This window comes from Salmo salar, chromosome 14, assembly GCF_965601325.2.
Source record: "Salmo salar chromosome 14, fSalSal1, whole genome shotgun sequence".
NCBI classification, from domain to species: Eukaryota; Metazoa; Chordata; class Actinopteri; order Salmoniformes; family Salmonidae; genus Salmo; species Salmo salar.
In genome coordinates, this window is record NC_138304.1 from 41,945,630 (window position 1) to 41,969,056 (window position 23,427).

Consider the following 23,427-nt stretch of genomic DNA (forward strand, 5'->3'; position numbering starts at 1 on the left):
GATAGAGAGTGGGTTATGGTTGGTAGGGTGACAACAGTCTGGAGGGACAGAGAGTGGGTTATGGTTGGTAGGGTGACAACTGTCTGGAGGGATAGAGAGTGGGTTATGGTTGGTAGGGTGACAACAGTCTGGGGGGACAGAGAGTGGGTTATGGTTGGTAGGGAGACAACAGTCTGGAGGGATAGAGAGTGGGTTATGGTTGGTAGGGTGACAACAGTCTGGAGGGATAGAGAGTGGGTTATGGTTGGTAGGGTGACAACAGTCTGGAGGGACAGAGAGTGGGTTATGGTTGGTAGGGTGACAACAGTCTGGAGGGATAGAGAGTGGGTTATGGTTGGTAGACTGACAACAGTCTGGAGGGATAGAGAGTGGGTAATGGTTGGTAGGGTGACAACAGTCTGGAGGGACAGAGAGTGGGTTATGGTTGGTAGGGTGACAACAGTCTGGAGGGATAGAGAGTGGGTTATGGTTGGTAGGGTGACAACAGTCTGGAGGGACAGAGAGTGGGTTATGGTTGGTAGACTGACAACAGTCTGGAGGGACAGAGAGTGGGTTATGGTTGGTAGGGAGACAACAGTCTGGAGGGACAGAGAGTGGGTTATGGTTGGTAGGGTGACAACAGTCTGGAGGGATAGAGAGTGGGTTATGGTTGGTAGGGTGACAACAGTCTGGAGGGACAGAGAGTGGGTTATGGTTGGTAGACTGACAACAGTCTGGAGGGATAGAGAGTGGGTTATGGTTGGTAGGGTGACAACAGTCTGGAGGGACAGAGAGTGGGTAATGGTTGGTAGGGTGACAACAGTCTGGAGGGACAGAGAGTGGGTTATGGTTGGTAGACTGACAACAGTCTGGAGGGACAGAGAGTGGGTTATGGTTGGTAGGGTGACAACAGTCTGGAGGGACAGAGAGTGAGTTATGGTTGGTAGACTGACAACAGTCTGGAGGGACAGAGAGTGGGTTATGGTTGGTAGGGTGACAACAGTCTGGAGGGACAGAGAGTGGGTTATGGTTGGTAGGGTGACAACAGTCTGGAGGGATAGAGAGTGGGTTATGGTTGGTAGACTGACAACAGTCTGGAGGGACAGAGAGTGGGTTATGGTTGGTAGGGTGACAACAGTCTGGAGGGATAGAGAGTGGGTTATGGTTGGTAGGGTGACAACAGTCTGGAGGGACAGAGAGTGGGTTATGGTTGGTAGGGTGACAACAGTCTGGAGGGACAGAGAGTGGGTTATGGTTGGTAGGGTGACAACTGTCTGGAGGGATAGAGAGTGGGTTATGGTTGGTAGGGTGACAACAGTCTGGGGGGACAGAGAGTGGGTTATGGTTGGTAGGGTGACAACAGTCTGGAGGGACAGAGAGTGGGTTATGGTTGGTAGACTGACAACAGTCTGGAGGGACAGAGAGTGGGTTATGGTTGGTAGACTGACAACAGTCTGGAGGGACAGAGAGTGGGTTATGGTTGGTAGACTGACAACAGTCTGGAGGGACAGAGAGTGGGTTATGGTTGGTAGACTGACAACAGTCTGGAGGGACAGAGAGTGGGTTATGGTTGGTAGGGAGACAACAGTCTGGAGGGATAGAGAGTGGGTTATGGTTGGTAGGGTGACAACAGTCTGGAGGGATAGAGAGTGGGTTATGGTTGGTAGGGTGACAACAGTCTGGAGGGACAGAGAGTGGGTTATGGTTGGTAGGGTGACAACAGTCTGGAGGGATAGAGAGTGGGTTATGGTTGGTAGGGTGACAACAGTCTGGTGGGACAGAGAGTGGGTTATGGTTGGTAGGGTGATAACAGTCTGGAGGGACAGAGAGTGGGTTATGGTTGGTAGGGTGACAACAGTCTGGAGGGACAGAGAGTGGGTTATGGTTGGTAGGGTGACAACAGTCTGGAGGGACAGAGAGTGGGTTATGGTTGGTAGGGTGACAACAGTCTGGAGGGATAGAGAGTGGGTTATGGTTGGTAGGGTGACAACAGTCTGGAGGGATAGAGAGTGGGTTATGGTTGGTAGGGTGACAACAGTCTGGAGGGACAGAGAGTGGGTTATGGTTGGTAGACTGACAACAGTCTGGAGGGATAGAGAGTGGGTTATGGTTGGTAGACTGACAACAGTCTGGAGGGACAGAGAGTGGGTTATGGTTGGTAGGGAGACAACAGTCTGGAGGGATAGAGAGTGGGTTATGGTTGGTAGGGTGACAACAGTCTGGAGGGACAGAGAGTGGGTTATGGTTGGTAGGCTGACAACAGTCTGGAGGGACAGAGAGTGGGTTATGGTTGGTAGGGTGACAACAGTCTGGAGGGATAGAGAGTGGGTTATGGTTGGTAGGGTGACAACAGTCTGGAGGGATAGAGAGTGGGTTATGGTTGGTAGACTGACAACAGTCTGGAGGGATAGAGAGTGGGTAATGGTTGGTAGGGTGACAACAGTCTGGAGGGACAGAGAGTGGGTTATGGTTGGTAGGGTGACAACAGTCTGGAGGGACAGAGAGTGGGTTATGGTTGGTAGGGTGACAACAGTCTGGGGGCCAGAGAGTGGGTTATGGTTGGTAGACTGACAACAGTCTGGAGGGACAGAGAGTGGGTTATGGTTGGTAGACTGACAACAGTCTAGGGGGACAGAGAGTGGGTTATGGTTGGTAGGGTGACAACAGTCTGGAGGGACAGAGAGTGGGTTATGGTTGGTAGACTGACAACAGTCTAGGGGGACAGAGAGTGGGTTATGGTTGGTAGGGTGACAACAGTCTGGAGGGACAGAGAGTGGGTTATGGTTGGTAGGGTGACAACAGTCTGGAGGGACAGAGAGTGGGTTATGGTTGGTAGGGTGACAACAGTCTGGAGGGATAGAGAGTGGGTTATGGTTGGTAGGGTGACAACAGTCTGGAGGGACAGAGAGTGGGTTATGGTTGGTAGACTGACAACAGTCTGGAGGGACAGAGAGTGGGTTATGGTTGGTAGACTGACAACAGTCTAGGGGGACAGAGAGTGGGTTATGGTTGGTAGGGTGACAACAGTCTGGAGGGACAGAGAGTGGGTTATGGTTGGTAGGGTGATAACAGTCTGGAGGGACAGAGAGTGGGTTATGGTTGGTAGACTGACAACAGTCTGGAGGGACAGAGAGTGGGTTATGGTTGGTAGACTGACAACAGTCTAGGGGGACAGAGAGTGGGTTATGGTTGGTAGGGTGACAACAGTCTGGAGGGACAGAGAGTGGGTTATGGTTGGTAGGGTGACAACAGTCTGGAGGGACAGAGAGTGGGTTATGGTTGGTAGACTGACAACAGTCTGGAGGGACAGAGAGTGGGTTATGGTTGGTAGGGTGATAACAGTCTGGAGGGACAGAGAGTGGGTTATGGTTGGTAGGGTGACAACAGTCTGGAGGGATAGAGAGTGGGTTATGGTTGGTAGGGTGACAACAGTCTGGAGGGACAGAGAGTGGGTTATGGTTGGTAGGGTGACAACAGTCTGGAGGGATAGAGAGTGGGTTATGGTTGGTAGACTGACAACAGTCTGGAGGGATAGAGAGTGGGTTATGGTTGGTAGGGTGACAACAGTCTGGAGGGACAGAGAGTGGGTTATGGTTGGTAGACTGACAACAGTCTGGAGGGACAGAGAGTGGGTTATGGTTGGTAGGGTGACAACAGTCTGGAGGGACAGAGAGTGGGTTATGGTTGGTAGGGTGACAACAGTCTGGAGGGACAGAGAGTGGGTTATGGTTGGTAGGGTGACAACAGTCTGGAGGGATAGAGAGTGGGTTATGGTTGGTAGACTGACAACAGTCTGGAGGGACAGAGAGTGGGTTATGGTTGGTAGACTGACAACAGTCTGGAGGGATAGAGAGTGGGTTATGGTTGGTAGGGTGACAACAGTCTGGAGGGACAGAGAGTGGGTTATGGTTGGTAGACTGACAACAGTCTGGAGGGATAGAGAGTGGGTTATGGTTGGTAGGGTGACAACAGTCTGGAGGGACAGAGAGTGGGTTATGGTTGGTAGACTGACAACAGTCTGGAGGGACAGAGAGTGGGTTATGGTTGGTAGACTGACAACAGTCTGGAGGGACAGAGAGTGGGTTATGGTTGGTAGACTGACAACAGTCTGGAGGGATAGAGAGTGGGTTATGGTTGGTAGGGTGACTACAGTCTGGAGGGACAGAGAGTGGGTTATGGTTGGTAGGGTGACAACAGTCTGGAGGGATAGAGAGTGGGTTATGGTTGGTAGACTGACAACAGTCTGGAGGGATAGAGAGTGGGTTATGGTTGGTAGGGTGACAACAGTCTGGAGGGACAGAGAGTGGGTTATGGTTGGTAGGGTGACAACAGTCTAGGGGGACAGAGAGTGGGTTATGGTTGGTAGGGTGACAACAGTCTGGAGGGACAGAGAGTGGGTTATGGTTGGTAGGGTGACAACAGTCTGGAGGGACAGAGAGTGGGTTATGGTTGGTAGACTGACAACAGTCTGGAGGGATAGAGAGTGGGTTATGGTTGGTAGGGTGACAACAGTCTGGAGGGATAGAGAGTGGGTTATGGTTGGTAGGGTGACAACAGTCTGGAGGGATAGAGAGTGGGTTATGGTTGGTAGACTGACAACAGTCTGGAGGGATAGAGAGTGGGTTATGGTTGGTAGGGTGACAACAGTCTGGAGGGACAGAGAGTGGGTTATGGTTGGTAGACTGACAACAGTCTGGAGGGATAGAGAGTGGGTTATGGTTGGTAGGGTGACAACAGTCTGGAGGGACAGAGAGTGGGTTATGGTTGGTAGACTGACAACAGTCTGGAGGGATAGAGAGTGGGTTATGGTTGGTAGGGTGACAACAGTCTGGAGGGACAGAGAGTGGGTTATGGTTGGTAGGGTGACAACAGTCTGGAGGGACAGAGAGTGGGTTATGGTTGGTAGACTGACAACAGTCTGGAGGGACAGAGAGTGGGTTATGGTTGGTAGACTGACAACAGTCTGGAGGGATAGAGAGTGGGTTATGGTTGGTAGGGTGACAACAGTCTGGAGGGACAGAGAGTGGGTTATGGTTGGTAGGGTGACAACAGTCTGGAGGGACAGAGAGTGGGTTATGGTTGGTAGGGTGACAACAGTCTGGAGGGACAGAGAGTGGGTTATGGTTGGTAGGGTGACAACAGTCTGGAGGGATAGAGAGTGGGTTATGGTTGGTAGGGTGACAACAGTCTGGAGGGACAGAGAGTGGGTTATGGTTGGTAGGGTGACAACAGTCTGGAGGGACAGAGAGTGGGTTATGGTTGGTAGGGTGACAACAGTCTGGAGGGACAGAGAGTGGGTTATGGTTGGTAGACTGACAACAGTCTGGAGGGACAGAGAGTGGGTTATGGTTGGTAGGGTGACAACAGTCTGGAGGGACAGAGAGTGGGTTATGGTTGGTAGGGTGACAACAGTCTGGAGGGATAGAGAGTGGGTTATGGTTGGTAGGGTGACAACAGTCTGGAGGGACAGAGAGTGGGTTATGGTTGGTAGGGTGACAACAGTCTGGAGGGACAGAGAGTGGGTTATGGTTGGTAGGGTGACAACAGTCTGGAGGGACAGAGAGTGGGTTATGGTTGGTAGGGTGACAACAGTCTGGAGGGACAGAGAGTGGGTTATGGTTGGTAGGGTGACAACAGTCTGGAGGGATAGAGAGTGGGTTATGGTTGGTAGGGTGACAACAGTCTGGAGGGATAGAGAGTGGGTTATGGTTGGTAGACTGACAACAGTCTGGAGGGATAGAAAGTGGGTTATGGTTGGTAGACTGACAACAGTCTGGAGGGATAGAGAGTGGGTTATGGTTGGTAGGGTGACAACAGTCTGGAGGGACAGAGAGTGGGTTATGGTTGGTAGGGTGACAACAGTCTGGAGGGACAGAGAGTGGGTTATGGTTGGTAGGCTGACAACAGTCTGGAGGGATAGAGAGTGGGTTATGGTTGGTAGACTGACAACAGTCTGGAGGGACAGAGAGTGGGTTATGGTTGGTAGGGAGACAACAGTCTGGAGGGACAGAGAGTGGGTTATGGTTGGTAGGGTGACAACAGTCTGGAGGGATAGAGAGTGGGTTATGGTTGGTAGACTGACAACAGTCTGGAGGGATAGAGAGTGGGTTATGGTTGGTAGACTGACAACAGTCTGGAGGGACAGAGAGTGGGTTATGGTTGGTAGACTGACAACAGTCTGGAGGGACAGAGAGTGGGTTATGGTTGGTAGGGTGACAACAGTCTGGAGGGACAGAGAGTGGGTTATGGTTGGTAGACTGACAACAGTCTGGAGGGATAGAGAGTGGGTTATGGTTGGTAGGGTGACAACAGTCTGGAGGGATAGAGAGTGGGTTATGGTTGGTAGGGTGACAACAGTCTGGAGGGACAGAGAGTGGGTTATGGTTGGTAGACTGACAACAGTCTGGAGGGACAGAGAGTGGGTTATGGTTGGTAGACTGACAACAGTCTGGAGGGACAGAGAGTGGGTTATGGTTGGTAGGGTGACAACAGTCTGGAGGGACAGAGAGTGGGTTATGGTTGGTAGGGTGACAACAGTCTGGAGGGACAGAGAGTGGGTTATGGTTGGTAGACTGACAACAGTCTGGAGGGACAGAGAGTGGGTTATGGTTGGTAGACTGACAACAGTCTGGAGGGATAGAGAGTGGGTTATGGTTGGTAGACTGACAACAGTCTGGAGGGACAGAGAGTGGGTTATGGTTGGTAGGGTGACAACAGTCTGGAGGGACAGAGAGTGGGGTATGGTTGGTAGGGTGGTACAGTCTGATTAAGTAGACCTATAGTCGATGTCTTGCTGTATAGCTACCACCATCTGTCTTGGTTATGTTCTGGACAGTAACCTCAATATTGTGGTGCTGACCGCTGCATGGTCCCAGGCCATTTGCTCCAATAATCAAGCCTAATGGAAATCAATGCCTAAGTTCCCTACCTGCAATTGATGCCGTGAAAAAAAATAAGATGTGGTGTTTGGTTGCCTAGCTACGAGGTCTCTTTTCCACATCATTGTGCCTCTGTCTTTTTGTGATTATTTTGTCAAACTGTCTCTCTTTGTCCTAAACCTTCATTATTTCTCTTATCTTTCTTTGTTTCCCTGCTCGCTCTGTCTTTGTCATGCTGTCCTTCTCTCCCTCCCCATCATACCATACACTCTTAGAAAAAACAAGGTGCTATCTAGAACCTAAAAGGGTTCCTCGGCTGTCCCGATTGGATAACCCTTTGAAGAACCCTTGTTTGTTCCAGGTAGAACCCTTTTGGGTTCCATGTAAAATCCTTTCCTCTCCCCTCTTCTCCTCTCCTCGAATCCCCTCCCCTCTCGGCCTCTCCACTCCCCTCCCCTCCCCTCCTCTCCTCTAATCCCCTCCCCACCTCTCCCCTCCTCTCCTCTCCCCATCCCTCCCCTTCCATCCCCTCCTCTCCTCTCCTCTAATCCCCTCCTCTCCTCTCCTCTCCCCTTCCCTCCCCTCCCATCCCCTCCTCTCCTCTCCTCTCCTCTAATCCCCTCCTCTCCTCTCCTCTCCCCGTCCCTTCCATCCCCTCCTCTCCTCTCCTCTAATCCCCTCCTCTCCCCGTCCCTCCCCTTCCATCCCCTCCTCTCCTCTCCTCTTCTCTAATCCCCTCCTCTCCTCTCCTCTCCCTGTCCCTCCCCTTCCATCCCCTCCTCTCCTCTCCTCTCCTCTAATCCCCTCCTCTCCTCTCCTCTCCCTGTCCCTGTCCCTCCCCTCCCATCCCATCCCCTCCTCTCCTCTAATCCCCTCCTCTTCTCTCCTCCCCCCGTCCCTCCCCTCCCATCCCCTCCTCTCCTCTAATCCTCTCCTCTCCCCGTCCCTCCCCTTCCATCCCCTCCTCTCCTCTCCTCTAATCCTCTCCTCTCCCCGTCCCTCCCCTTCCATCCCCTCCTCTCCTCTCCTCTAATCCCGTCCTCTCCTCTCCCTGTCCCTCCCTTCCCCTTCCATCCCCTCCTATCCTCTCCTCTAATCCCCTCCCCTCCTCTCCTCTCCCCGTCCCTCCCCTTCCATCCCCTCCTCTCCTCTCCTCTAATCTCCTCCTCTCCTCTCCTCTCCCCGTCCCTCCCCGTCCATCCCCTCCTCTCCTCACCGCTGGGTCCTATCTTACCTAAAGCTTTCAGCCTCTTTCTCCTCCTCATGTGTCCCAGCAGCAGCATTTGCATGAGTCATTAGCTGCTTAGAGTGTGATTATTCATCAGACTTATTCAACACACATGTGCAGGCAAACACACAGACTACAATAACTGGGGGACCAGGAAGAGAATAACGGCTGATTCAGCTCAATTTGCTTTTCTGGTAGAACTTTTTCAGAAGAGGAATTGGAATGAGCAGTTGGAGGTGCAAAGTTGTTATTTTCTGATAATATCTTAAGCAATAACTGTAGTTCTCTGTTTACTTCCTACCCCTTACCAAGATATTAGAATCTGTCTTTCTTGTTATTATGCCACAACACCATGTTGGTCCTATATAACATACAAAACAATGCTATTGCAAATGATAAAGTAATGCCTAACTACAGCACATTACCTACACAACATTATGGCACCAATAATGTTCTGTTCCTAGAATACAGTAGAGTATAGCAATTGAAATACATTCACAGTGTCAAAGCTCAAGACAACCCATGAGGCACAGCACCAGTCCACACAGTATTATACCAGGCTGCCATCCATGACAGCCTGTCCATTTTCAAAGTCCTTTTTAAGTGTCTCTCTTCTCTGTTCTTTCTCTTCTCTTATCATCTCTTCTTCTCTCTTCTCCTCTCTTCTCTCTTCTCCTCCCTTCTCTTCTCTTCTTCTCTCCTCTCTTCTCCTTTCTTTCTTTCCTTCTCTTTCTTCTCTCTTCTCCTCTCTTCTCCTCTCCTCCTCTCTTCTCTTCTTCTCTTCCCTTCTCCTCTCTTCTCCTCTATTCTCTTCTCTCTTCTCCTCTCTTCTCTTCTCCTCTCTTCTCTTCTCCTCTCCTCTCTTCCCTTCTCTCCCCTTCTCTTACCTCTTCTCCTCTCTCCTCTGTCTGTCCATCATCTGGAGCCCTTACTCACTCTGTCGTTCCCCTCCTCCGTCACTGTCCTTCCCATCCCCCATCACCCCAGAGGTAATTGTTTTTCTCTTCTCGCTTCTCTTTTCTCTTCTTCTCTCTTCTTCTCTCTTCTTCTCTCTTCTCTTCTCTTCTCATCCATTGTCTTCTCCTCTCTTCTGTCTTCTATTCTATTCTTTTCTCTTCTCCTTTCTTCTCTTTTCTTCTCTTCCCTTCTTCTCTCTTCTCATCTCCTCTCTTTTCTTCTCTTTTCTCCTCTCTTCTCCTCTTATTCTCTCCTTCTCTTCTTCTCTCTTCTCTTCCCTTCTCCTCTCTTCTCCTCTTTTCTCCTCTCTTCTCTTTTCCTCCTCTCTTCTCCTCTCTTCTCCTCTCCTCTCTTCTCCTCTCTTCTCCTCTCCTCTCCTCTCTTCCTTCTCTCCTCTTCTCTTACCTCTTCTCCTCTCTCCTCTGTCTGTCCATCATTTGGAGCCCTTACTCACTCTGTCGTTCCCCTCCTCCGTCACTCTGTCGTTCCCCTCCTCCGTCACTCTGTCGTTCCCCTCCTCCGTCACTCTGTCGTTCCCCTCCTCCGTCACTCTGTCGTTCCCCTCCTCTGTCTGTCATTCCCCTCCTCCGTCACTTTGTCGTTCCCCTCCTCTGTCTGTAGTTCCCCTCCTCCCTCACTCTGTCGTTCCCCTCTGTCACTCTCTTTCCCCTCCTCCGTCACTCCAGAGGTAATTGTTTTTCTCTTCTCTCTTCTCTCCTCTTCTCTTCTCTTCTCTCCTCTTGTCTTCTTCTCTCTTCTCTCCTCTTCTCTTCTTCTCTCTTCTCTTCTCCTCTCTTTTCTTCTCTCATCTATTCTCCTCTCACTTCTCCTCTCTTCTCTTCTTCTCTATTCTCTTGTCTTCTCTTCTCGTCTCTTCTCTCCTCTTCTCTTCTTCTCTCTTCTCTTCTCCTCTCTTTTCTTCTCTCATCTATTCTCCTCTCACTTCTCCTCTCTTCTCTTCTTCTCTATTCTCTTGTCTTCTCTTCTCGTCTCTTCTCTCCTCTTCTCTTCTTCTCTCTTCTCTTCTCCTCTCTTTTCTTCTCTCATCTATTCTCCTCTCACTTCTCCTCTCTTCTCTTCTTCTCTATTCTCTTGTCTTCTCTTCTCGTCTCTTCTCTTCTCTCCTCTTCTTCTCTTCTCCTCTCTTCTCTTCTTTTGTCTTCTCATCCATTCTCTTCTCCTCTCTGTCGTTCCCCTCCTCCGTCACTCTGTCGTTCCCCTCCTCCGTCACTCTGTCGTTCCCCTCCTCCGTCACTCTGTCGTTCCCCTCCTCCGTCACTCTGTCGTTCCCCTCCTCCGTCACTCTGTCGTTCCCCTCCTCCGTCACTCTGTCGTTCCCCTCCTCCGCCACTCTGTCGTTCCCCTCCTCCGTCACTCTGTCATTCCCCTCCTCCATCACTCTGTCGTTCCCCTCCTCCATCACTCTGTCGTTCCCCTCCTCCATCACTCTGTCATTCCCCTCCTCCATCACTCTGTCGTTCCCCTCCTCCGTCACTCTGTCGTTCCCCTCCTCCGTCACTCTGTCGTTCCCCTCCTCCGTCACTCTGTCGTTCCCTCCTCCGTCACTTTGTCGTTCCCCTCCTCCGTCACTCTGTCGTTCCCCTCCTCCGTCACTCTGTCGTTCCCCTCCTCCGTCACTCTGTCGTTCCCCTCCTCCATCACTCTGTCGTTCCCCTCCTCCGTCACTCTGTCATTCCCCTCCTCCATCACTCTGTCGTTCCCCTCCTCCATCACTCTGTCGTTCCCCTCCTCCGTCACTCTGTCGTTCCCCTCCTCCATCACTCTGTCGTTCCCCTCCTCCATCACTCTGTCGTTCCCCTCCTCCGTCACTCTGTCGTTCCCCTCCTCCATCACTCTGTCGTTCCCCTCCTCCGTCACTCTGTCGTTCCCCTCCTCCGTCACTCTGTCGTTCCCCTCCTCCGTCACTCTGTCGTTCCCCTCCTCCATCACTCTGTCGTTCCCCTCCTCCATCACTCTGTCGTTCCCCTCCTCCGTCACTCTGTCGTTCCCCTCCTCCGTCACTCTGTCGTTCCCCTCCTCCGTCACTCTGTCGTTCCCCTCCTCCGTCACTCTGTCGTTCCCCTCCTCCGTCACTCTGTCGTTCCCCTCCTCCGTCACTCTGTCGTTCCCCTCCTCCGTCACTCTGTCGTTCCCCTCCTCCGTCACTCTGTCGTTCCCCTCCTCCGTCACTCTGTCGTTCCCCTCCTCCGTCACTCTGTCGTTCCCCTCCTCCGTCACTCTGTCGTTCCCCTCCTCCGTCACTCTGTCGTTCCCCTCCTCCGTCACTCTGTCGTTCCCCTCCTCCGTCACTCTGTCGTTCCCCTCCTCCGTCACTCTGTCGTTCCCCTCCTCCGTCACTCTGTCGTTCCCCTCCTCCGTCACTCTGTCGTTCCCCTCCTCCATCACTGGCCCCTCTGAAACCCTTCCCCAGGTCCTTGTTGTCAATGAGAGCGTGTTCTCTTAATCAACTCAAATAACATAATTGAACTGTTACTGAAGTCCTTTCCCCAGGAGGCATTGAGACTTTTGTGCTCTGCCAGTGGGAGTAGACTACAGTGAGGTTATATCCAAGCCAGGTAGAGGGACAACAAACCCAGCAGAAAACAAAAACGGTTCATTGTCTGCGTGTGTGTATGACGTGTGTGTGTGTGTGTGTGTGTGGTTGTATGACGTGTGTGTGTATATGTGGGGGGGTGGGGGGGTGTATGACGTGTGTGTATATGTGTGTGTGTGGAGGGGTGGGGGGGTGTATGACGTGTGTGTGTATATGTGTGTGTGTGTGGGTGGGGGGGTGTATGACGTGTGTGTGTATATGCGTGTGCGTGGGGGGGGGGGTGTATGACGTGTGTGTGTATGTGTGGGGGGGTGGGGGGGTGTATGACGTGTGTGTGTATATGTGTGTGTGTGGAGGGGTGGGGGGGTGTATGACGTGTGTGTGTATGTGTGGGGGGGTGGGGGGGTGTATGACGTGTGTGTGTATATGTGTGTGTGTGGAGGGGTGGGGGGGTGTATGACGTGTATGTGTATATGCGTGTGTGTGGGGGGGGTGGGGGGGGTGTATGACGTGTGTGTGTATATGTGTGGGGGGGTGGGGGGGTGTATGACGTGTGTGTGTATATGTGTGTGTGTGTGGGTGGGGGGGTGTATGACGTGTGTGTGTATATGCGTGTGTGTGGGGGGGGGGGTGTATGACGTGTGTGTGTATGTGTGGGGGGGTGGGGGGGTGTATGACGTGTGTGTGTATATGTGTGTGTGTGGAGGGGTGGGGGGGTGTATGACGTGTGTGTGTATATGTGTGTGTGTGGAGGGGTGGGGGGGTGTATGACGTGTATGTGTATATGCGTGTGTGTGGGGGGGGTGGGGGGGGGTGTATGACGTGTGTGTGTATATGTGTGGGGGGGTGGGGGGGTGTATGACGTGTGTATATGTGTGTGTGTGTGGGGGGGGGTGGGGGGGTGGGGTGGTGTATGACGTGTGTGTGTGCTGTGTGTTTGTGACGTGTGCGTGTGCTTTATTGCCCCAGAGAAAGATTAAGTATATCATGAAGAATTCAGGGAGCACTGTGTGTGTGTGTGCATTTCTAGTTATCTGTGTGTGTGTGTGCATTTCTAGTTATCTGTGTGTGTGTGTGCATTTCTAGTTATCTGTGTGTGTGTGTGCATTTCTAGTTATCTGTGTGTGTGTGTGCATTTCTAGTTATCTGTGTGTGTGTGTGCATTTCTAGTTATCTGTGTGTGTGTGTGCATTTCTAGTTATCTGTGTGTGTGTGTGCATTTCTAGTTATCTGCGTGTGTGTGTGCATTTCTAGTTATCTGTGTGTGTGTGTGTGTGTGCATTTCTAGTTATCTGTGTGTGTGTGTGCATTTCTAGTTATCTGTGTGTGTGTGTGTGTGTGCATTTCTAGTTATCTGTCTGTGTGTGTGCATTTCTAGTTATCTGTGTGTGTGTGTGCATTTCTAGTTATCTGTGTGTGTGTGTGCATTTCTAGTTATCTGTGTGTGTGTGTGTGTGTGCATTTCTAGTTATCTGTGTGTGTGTGTGCATTTCTAGTTATCTGTGTGTGTGTGTGTGTGTGCATTTCTAGTTATCTGTGTGGTGTGTGTGTGTGTGTGCATTTCTAGTTATCTGCGTGTGTGTGTGCATTTATAGTTATCTGTGTGTGTGTGTGTGTGTGTGTGCATTTCTAGTTATCTGTGTGTGTGTGTGCATTTCTAGTTATCTGTGTGTGTGTGTGCATTTCTAGTTATCTGTGTGTGTGTGTGCATTTCTAGTTATCTGTGTGTGTGTGTGTGCATTTCTAGTTATCTGTGTGTGTGTGTGCATTTCTAGTTATCTGTGTGTGTGTGTGCATTTCTAGTTATCTGTGTGTGTGTGTGCATTTCTAGTTATCTGTGTGTGTGTGTGCATTTCTAGTTATCTGTGTGTGTGTGTGCATTTCTAGTTATCTGTGTGTGTGTGTGCATTTCTAGTTATCTTGTGTGTGTGTGTGCATTTCTAGTTATCTGTGTGTGTGTGTGCATTTCTAGTTATCTGTGTGTGTGTGTGCATTTCTAGTTATCTGTGTGTGTGTGTGCATTTCTAGTTATCTGTGTGTGTGTGTGTGCATTTCTAGTTATCTGTGTGTGTGTGTGCATTTCTAGTTATCTGTGTGTGTGTGTGCATTTCTAGTTATCTGTGTGTGTGTGTGCATTTCTAGTTATCTGTGTGTGTGTGTGCATTTCTAGTTATCTGCGTGTGTGTGTGCATTTCTAGTTATCTGTGTGTGTGTGTGTGTGTGCATTTCTAGTTATCTGTGTGTGTGTGTGCATTTCTAGTTATCTGTGTGTGTGTGTGTGTGTGCATTTCTAGTTATCTGTCTGTGTGTGTGCATTTCTAGTTATCTGTGTGTGTGTGTGCATTTCTAGTTATCTGTGTGTGTGTGTGCATTTCTAGTTATCTGTGTGTGTGTGTGTGTGTGCATTTCTAGTTATCTGTGTGTGTGTGTGCATTTCTAGTTATCTGTGTGTGTGTGTGTGTGTGCATTTCTAGTTATCTGTGTGTGTGTGTGTGTGTGTGCATTCTAGTTATCTGCGTGTGTGTGTGCATTTTAGTTATCTGTGTGTGTGTGTGTGTGTGTGCATTTCTAGTTATCTGTGTGTGTGTGTGCATTTCTAGTTATCTGTGTGTGTGTGTGCATTTCTAGTTATCTGTGTGTGTGTGCATTTCTAGTTATCTGTGTGTGTGTGTGTGCATTTCTAGTTATCTGTGTGTGTGTGTGCATTTCTAGTTATCTGTGTGTGTGTGTGCATTTCTAGTTATCTGTGTGTGTGTGTGCATTTCTAGTTATCTGTGTGTGTGCATTTCTAGTTATCTGTGTGTGTGTGTGCATTTCTAGTTATCTGTGTGTGTGTGTGCATTTCTAGTTATCTGTGTGTGTGTGTGTGCATTTCTAGTTATCTGTGTGTGTGTGTGCATTTCTAGTTATCTGTGTGTGTGTGTGCATTTCTAGTTATCTGTGTGTGTGTGTGCATTTCTAGTTATCTGTGTGTGTGTGTGTGCATTTCTAGTTATCTGTGTGTGTGTGTGTGCATTTCTAGTTATCTGTGTGTGTGTGTGTGCATTTCTAGTTATCTGTGTGTGTGTGTGCATTTCTAGTTATCTGTGTGTGTGTGTGCATTTCTAGTTATCTGTGTGTGTGTGTGTGTGTGCATTTCTAGTTATCTGTGTGTGTGTGTGTGCATTTCTAGTTATCTGTCTGTGTGTGTGCATTTCTAGTTATCTGTGTGTGTGTGTGCATTTCTAGTTATCTGTGTGTGTGTGTGCATTTCTAGTTATCTGTGTGTGTGTGTGTGTGTGCATTTCTAGTTATCTGTGTGTGTGTGCATTTCTAGTTATCTGTGTGTGTGTGTGCATTTCTAGTTATCTGTGTGTGTGTGTGTGTGTGTGCATTTCTAGTTATCTGTCTGTGTGTGTGCATTTCTAGTTATCTGTGTGTGTGTGTGGCATTTCTAGTTATCTGTGTGTGTGTGTGCATTTCTAGTTATCTGCGTGTGTGTGTGCATTTCTAGTTATCTGTGTGTGTGTGTGTGTGTGTGTGTGTGTGTGTGTGTGCATTTCTAGTTATCTGTGTGTGTGTGTGCATTTCTAGTTATCTGTGTGTGTGTGTGTGCATTTCTAGTTATCTGTGTGTGTTGTGTGTGTGCATTTCTAGTTATCTGTGTGTGTGTGTGCATTTCTAGTTATCTGTGTGTGTGTGTGCATTTCTAGTTATCTCTGTGTGTGTGTGCATTTCTAGTTATCTGTGTGTGTGTGTGTGTGTGCATTTCTAGTTATCTGTGTGTGTGTGTGTGCATTTCTAGTTATCTGTGTGTGTGTGTGCATTTCTAGTTATCTGTGTGTGTGTGTGCATTTCTAGTTATCTGTGTGTGTGTGTGCATTTCTAGTTATCTGCGTGTGTGTGTGTGTGCATTTCTAGTTATCCGTGTGTGCCCCTCAGAGACAGATGAAGAGCTCTGAGGAGCCTCAGACCGCGGTCGAGGGCTTGATGTGGAGCTCTATAATACACTAATGATGCCAATATGGCAGCCCAGGCCTGTGTATCATGAATCAAGACCGGAGAAGCCAGTGGGTTGATTAACTAAAGAGACTTAACAGCCAGTGGGTTGATTAACTAAAGAGACTTAACAGCCAGTGGGTTGATTAACTAAAGAGACTTAACAGCCAGTGGGTTGATTAACTAAAGAGACTTATCAGCCAGCTGGGTTGATTAACTAAAGAGACTTAACAGCCAGTGGGTTGATTAACTAAAGAGACTTAACAGCCAGTGGGTTGATTAACTAAAGAGACTTAACAGCCAGTGGGTTGATTAACTAAAGAGACTTAACAGCCAGCTGGGTTGATTAACTAAAGAGACTTAACAGCCAGTGGGTTGATTAACTAAAGAGACTTAACAGCCAGTGGGTTGATTAACTAAAGAGACTTAACAGCCAGTGGGTTGATTAACTAAAGAGACTTAACAGCCAGTGGGTTGATTAACTAAAGAGACTTAACAGCCAGTGGGTTGATTAACTAAAGAGACTTAACAGCCAGTGGGTTGATTAACTAAAGAGACTTATCAGCCAGTGGGTTGATTAACTAAAGAGACTTAACAGCCAGTGGGTTGATTAACTAAAGAGACTTAACAGCCAGTGGGTTGATTAACTAAAGAGACTTAACAGCCAGTGGGTTGATTAACTAAAGAGACTTAACAGCCAGTGGGTTGATTAACTAAAGAGACTTAACAGCCAGTGGGTTGATTAACTAAAGAGACTTAACAGCCCTCTGTCTCCGCTGACTCTGTGGGTCTGAGCAGAGTTGGGAGGCCGTGAAAAACACACACACACACACCACACACACACACCACACACACACACACACACACACACACACACACACACACACACACACACACACACACACACACACACACACACACACACACACACACACACACACACACACACACACACACACACACACACACACACAGGCCTGCTTGTATCTGTGGTAATGAGACCAGGCAGAGGGGAGAGCTCATGCCCACTAGATGTATGCGATCATGGGGAGTGATTTAGAGGTTTCCCCCCTCCTACAACACCCATGGGGTGGAAAGATGGATGGTTCGATTCTGTGTATTCCACCGACTTTTCATTTATCTGGTGGAGCTTAGCAGTTTTTCCGTTCAGTTTTTCTATTTAGGTTTGGTAGTGCACAAATGTTGCAAACCTTCAAGGTTGGCAACAGCAGAAAAGTCCCCTGAAAGACTTGGTAGAATTCTTTCAGTCCAGCAGGATGGGGGGATTGGGGGTCTAGGTTCCTGCTGAAGTCATCATGATAGTGAAGTCAGTGGGTTCAGTGCATTTGCTGTTCTGCACCAATAGACAGCTCAGCTCAGCACAGAGCACGACTGTATCTATCTTCTCCCAGTCCTGTCACAGGGGTGGTTGTCTGCTTGCATCTCAGTCGGTCCCACCGTATGCTCTGTCAGGCCTCTTAGAATGTCTCCTATTCAGCCCATACAATCAGAATGGACGGAATGGACAGAATGGACACCCCCATTCACAGACACATTCTAGAGCCTCCTTGAGGTCTTTTCTCCGCCTAAGACAACCCTGCGTGTGAAATAAATAAAGGAGAGCAGAAAGGAGAGGATGGCGTTAACTACATCCGATGGTTCCTCTGCAACAATAGGTGAGGCTGGTTAGTATACAGCTGGTGCATTCAGGTCCATAGTGTACTGTTGTAAATCCCCGGAATCAAAGGCCTGAATGGGCCGTCTATAGCAGGGAGAGTTGTATGGTTTCCACGGTGATGCCCATAGGCAGGCCCCTACTCTTCTACTCGGTATGCTAGCTGTGACTGCAGTGGCTGTTGGGTCGTGGCCAATCCCACACCCTCTACTGCAGCTCTGTAACCCAGCATAATAATAATAATGTCATACAGCAGATGTGCCCTCATCATGACCCAACCAAACCGCTTTACAATGTTTGTGTGGCCCACCCGGTGAGCATAACCAATGTGTCTAACCGGGAGCCAAACTGAAGACGTGACCCAAAATTAATCAGCAATGTGGGTCCTGAACCCACCACTAGGGAAATTCTGTGTTAGTCTAACTTGAGTGTTCAGCACAGTTGGGTCTCACCAATACTAGTCACCTTCTGCCTAGGGGTCCACAGACCACCTGGGCACTAGTACATAAAAGGACAGGAGGGATTGCTTTTTAATGACAGTTAAATGTGGAATGTGTTAACTGTCATACAACACTTTACTATCCATGACGAAATATCTTTGTATCTTTACCCGCTCAATGGCAGGTCCACTCTGAATGGGTTCGCTAGCTAAACAACCAACGCAGTCAGCTCAGAGCAGCAGAGATTCCTTGGAGATGACTGGCGTTACCCTGGTAAATGCTAAACAGGCTGAACGTCTCCTGGATGCCACTCCTTAGCACAAATCACTTGATCTTTACCTAACTTGTCTCTACACCCTGAATGCCAGACTGATTGTCTTCATCCGATGAACATCTACTCTACACCCTCTGAATTCAGTCTGATTTTATTGTACAGTAGGTGATATACTGTATGTCAGGAATGAGATACAGATGGATTGAATTCAGGGCTGATGGAATAATACATTATTGTCAATTTGCACATAAATACTCTTTGCATTATAAAAATCTTCCTATACCACAAAGATACCAAACTCACATTACATTTGTGAATACTCTATCCCCCTGAGACATTTCTGTGTTGTCTTCTGTATAGACTCTGAGCTGAGAGGGTTTGGGCCCCCTACCAGGCTCTCTCCCCACCAGGCTCTCTCCCCACCCCACCAGGCTCTCTCCCCACCCCACCAGGCTCTCTCCCCACCAGGCTCTCTCCCCACCCCACCAGGCTCTCTCCCCACCCCACCAGGCTCTCTCCCCACCCCACCAGGCTCTCTCCCCACCCCACCAGGCTCTCTCCCCACCAGGCTCTCTCCCCACCAGGCTCTCTCCCCACCCCACCAGGCTCTCTCCCCACCCCACCAGGCTCTCTCCCCACCAGGCTCTCTCCCCACCAGGCTCTCTCCCCACCAGGCTCTCTCCCCACCCCACCAGGCTCTCTCCCCACCCCACCAGGCTCTCTCCCCACCAGGCTCTCTCCCCACCCCACCAGGCTCTCTCCCCACCCCACCAGGCTCTCTCCCCACCACACCAGGCTCTCTCCCCAACCCACCAGGCTCTCTCCCCACCCCACCAGGCTCTCTCCCCAACCCACCAGGCTCTCTCCCCACCAGGCTCTCTCCACACCCCACCAGGCTCTCTCCCCACCCCACCAGGCTCTCTCCCCACCCCACCAGGCTCTCTCCCCACCCCACCAGGCTCTCTCCCCACCCCACCAGGCTCTCTCCCCACCAGGCTCTCTCCCCACCAGGCTCTCTCCCCACCAGGCTCTCACCCCACCAGGCTCTCTCCCCACCAGGCTCTCTCCCCACCCCACCAGGCTCTCTCCCCACCAGGCTCTCTCCCCACCAGGCTCTCTCCCCACCAGGCTCTCTCCCCACCCCACCAGGCTCTCTCCCCACCCCACCAGGCTCTCTCCCCACCAGGCTCTCTCCCCACCCCACCAGGCTCTCTCCCCACCCCACCAGGCTCTCTCCCCACCCCACCAGGCTCTCTCCCCAACCCACCAGGCTCTCTCCCCACCCCACCAGGCTCTCTCCCCAACCCACCAGGCTCTCTCCCCACCAGGCTCTCTCCACACCCCACCAGGCTCTCTCCCCACCCCACCAGGCTCTCTCCCCACCCCACCAGGCTCTCTCCCCACCCCACCAGGCTCTCTCCCCACCCCACCAGGCTCTCTCCCCACCAGGCTCTCTCCCCACCAGGCTCTCTCCCCACCAGGCTCTCACCCCACCAGGCTCTCTCCCCACCAGGCTCTCACCCCACCAGGCTCTCTCCCCACCAGGCTCTCTCCCCACCAGGCTCTCACCCCACCAGGCTCTCTCCCCACCAGGCTCTCTCCCCACCAGGCTCTCTCCCCACCAGGCTCTCTCCCCACCCCACCAGGCTCTCTCCCCACCAGGCTCTCACCCCACCAGGCTCTCTCCCCACCAGGCTCTCTCCCCACCCCACCAGGCTCTCTCCCCACCCCACCAGGCTCTCTCCCCACCAGGCTCTCTCCCCACCCCACCAGGCTCTCTCCCCACCCCACCAGGCTCTCTCCCCACCAGGCTCTCTCCCCACCAGGCTCTCTCCCCACCCCACCAGGCTCTCTCCCCACCAGGCTCTCTCCCCACCCCACCAGGCTCTCTCCCCACCCCACCAGGCTCTCTCCCCACCAGGCTCTCTCCCCATCAGGCTCTCACCCCACCAGGCTCTCTCCCTAGGCTCTCTTTCTGCCAGGCTCTCTCCCCACCAGGCTCTCACCCCACCAGGCTCTCTCCCTAGGCTCTCTTTCTGCCAGGCTCTCTCCCCACCCCACCAGGCTCTCTCCCCACCCCACCAGGCTCTCTCCCCACCAGGCTCTCTCCCCACCCCACCAGGCTCTCTCCCCACCCCACCAGGCTCTCTCCCCACCCCACCAGGCTCTCTCCCCAACCCACCAGGCTCTCTCCCCACCCCACCAGGCTCTCTCCCCAACCCACCAGGCTCTCTCCCCACCAGGCTCTCTCCACACCCCACCAGGCTCTCTCCCCACCCCACCAGGCTCTCTCCCCACCCCACCAGGCTCTCTCCCCACCCCACCAGGCTCTCTCCCCACCAGGCTCTCTCCCCACCAGGCTCTCTCCCCACCAGGCTCTCACCCCACCAGGCTCTCTCCCCACCAGGCTCTCTCCCCACCCCACCAGGCTCTCTCCCCACCAGGCTCTCTCCCCACCCCATCAGGCTCTCTCCCCACCAGGCTCTCTCCCCACCAGGCTCTCTCCCCACCAGGCTCTCTCCCCACCAGGCTCTCTCCCCACCCCACCAGGCTCTCTCCCCACCCCACCAGGCTCTCTCCCCACCCCACCAGGCTCTCTCCCCACCAGGCTCTCTCCCCACCAGGCTCTCTCCCCACCAGGCTCTCTCCCCACCAGGCTCTCTCCCCATCAGGCTCTCTCCCCACCAGGCTCTCTCCCCACCAGGCTCTCTCCCCACCCCACCAGGCTCTCTCCCCACCCCACCAGGCTCTCTCCCCACCCCACCAGGCTCTCTCCCCACCCCACCAGGCTCTCTCCCCACCAGGCTCTCTCCCCACCCCACCAGGCTCTCTCCCCACCCCACCAGGCTCTCTCCCCACCAGGCTCTCTCCCCACCAGGCTCTCTCCCCACCCCACCAGGCTCTCTCCCCACCCCACCAGGCTCTCTCCCCACCAGGCTCTCTCCCCACCAGGCTCTCTCCCCACCAGGCTCTCTCCCCACCAGCTCTCTCCCCACCAGGCTCTCTCCCCACCAGGCTCTCTCCCCACCCCACCAGGCTCTCTCCCCACCAGGCTCTCTCCCCACCAGGCTCTCTCCCCATCAGGCTCTCTCCCCACCCCACCAGGCTCTCTCCCCACCCCACCAGGCTCTCTCCCCACCCCACCAGGCTCTCTCCCCACCCCACCAGGCTCTCTCCCCACCAGGCTCTCTCCCCACCAGGCTCTCTCCCCACCAGGCTCTCTCCCCACCAGGCTCTCTCCCCACCAGGCTCTCTCCCCACCCCACCAGGCTCTCTCCCCACCAGGCTCTCTCCCCACCAGGCTCTCTCCCCACCCCACCAGGCTCTCTCCCCACCTGGCTCTCTCCCCACCAGGCTCTCTCCCTAGGCTCTCTTTCTGCCAGGGGCTCATTAATCATGTGGGTCAGGATTTCCAACATGGCGGAGAGGTCGAAGGTCACCATGTCTACTCACAGTGAAAGCGATCTAGCAGCTCAATAGGGAGCGTTACAAAGACCCCCTGCATAATAGAGTCAAAGAATATAGAATAAAGAAGAGTTGGATCTCTCTGCAGCTTTTGGTACAAATACAGCAAAGGAGACATGAATATCACACAGAACACACCCACAGTGTATGTGTACATAGATGTGCACACTCACGTACACATATGAACGTGCACATGCATTGACCTACAGAATGTTTCTACCTGGGGAGAGGTGGAAGAGAGAGAGAGAGAGAGAGAGAGAGAGAGATTGACAGACAGATACTACTATAACCATGCACTTTGAATCTTAATGATCTTTCTCTCTCTCTCTCTCTCTCTCTCTCTCTCTCTCTCTGTCTCTGTCTGTCTCTCTCTCACTGTCTCTCTTTCCCTCTCCCCCTCGCTCTCTCTCTGTCTCTCTCTCTCTGTCTCTCCTTCTCTCACTCTCTCTGTCTCTGTCTGTCTCTCCCTCTCTCTCTTTCTTTGTCTCTGCAGGTCAAGGATGGCGGTGGCTGTGTGTGTAGCTGGTCTGCAGGCTGTCCTGTCTCTGCTGCTGCTTGGTGAGCCATCTTATTTACTAACCTGTCAGTCTGGGACAACATGAGGTACTGCTGGAAATCACAGGCACATTTCAAAAGATAAAAGCAGAACTTGAACCCCACCCCAAGATAATGCATAACCCACGTTTGAGTTAGATCCCAGAATTAAGATCCTACATCTGTAGCTTACAAGTTTCTGATCCATAGTAACACTATATGGAAAAACATTGTTGTCATCCAACAAAAGACTATTGTGATAATCTGAGTGATGTGGCTAACTGAGAGTTAAGAGGCAGTGGGTGTTTGCAGAAAGGCTCTGTGGAACTGTACTGGAACGGTTCCAAACCTATTGATGGAACTTTAGTCGACCGTCTGTTCAATTACACTGCATCAAATTAACCTGTGCTGGAACAACAAAGACAGAATAACTCTGTGTCGGAAGTCTATCTAAGCCTGTGGTTAGTGAATGTGATGTTAGAGGGCCCACAAATTGTCAGAATGTGGGACATGCGATCTCCATAGACAAACATTGTCAGTAGAATGACCTTACTGAAGAGCTCAGTGACTTGTGTCACCATCATAGGATACCACGTTTCCAACAAGTCAGTTTGTCGAATTTCTGCCCTGCTAGAGCTGCCCCGGTCAACTGTAAGTGCTGTTATTGTGAAGTGGTAACTTTAGGAGAAACAACGACTCAGCCACCAAGTGGTAGGCCACACAAGCTGACAGAACGGGACAGCCGAGTGCTGAAGCGCGTAGCGCATAAAAATCATCTGTCCTTGGTTGCAATACTCGCTACCGAGTTCCAAACGGCCTCTGGAAGCAACATCAGCACAATAACTGTTCGTCGGGAGCTTCATGAAATTAGTTTCCATGGCAGAGCAGCCACACACAAGCCTAAAATCACCATGCGCAATGCCATGCGTCGGCTGGTGTGGTGTAAAGCTCGCCTCCATTGGACTCTGGAGCAGTGGAAACACGTTCTCTGGAGTGATGAATCACACTTCATCTGGCAGTCCGACGGACGAATCTAAGCTTGGTGGATGCCAGGAGCACGCTACCTACCCCAATGCATAGTGCCAACTGTAAAGTTGGTGGAGGAGGAACACTGGTCTGGGGCCCCTTAGTTCCAGTAAAGAAAAATCTTAACGCTACAGCATACAATGACATTCTAAACGATTTTCTGTTTCCAACATTGTAGCAACAGTTTGGGGAAGGCCCTTTCCTGTTTCAGCATGACAATGCCCAAAGCGAGGTCCATACAGGAATGGTTTATCGAGATCTGTGTGGAAGAACTTGACTGGCCTGCACAGAGCCCTGACCTCAACCCCTTCGAACACCTTTGGGATGAATTGGAACACCAACTGCGAGCCAGGCCTAATCCCCTAACATCAGTGCCCGACCTCACTAATGCTCTTGTGGCTGAATGGAAGCAAGTCCCCACAGCAATGTTGTAACATCT

The 23,427-nt window shown here is 51.6% G+C and overlaps 1 protein-coding gene across 2 annotated transcripts in view; it reads left to right on the top strand.

Annotated features, from left to right (window-relative positions):
- Positions 1–23,427, top strand: part of LOC106569686 (neurocan core protein) — a 105,712-nt gene that overhangs the window by 20,958 nt on the left and 61,327 nt on the right. The window contains exons 1-2 of one of the 2 annotated variants that reach the window (XM_045694358.2): positions 17,938–17,962; positions 21,922–21,986. In XM_045694358.2, coding sequence (XP_045550314.2) covers positions 21,929–21,986 — 58 coding nt within the window. In that variant the 5' untranslated portion in view covers positions 17,938–17,962; positions 21,922–21,928. Of the gene's footprint in view, positions 1–17,937; positions 17,963–21,921; positions 21,987–23,427 lie in introns of those variants that run through there. The other variant, XM_014141247.3, reaches the window with a different exon arrangement.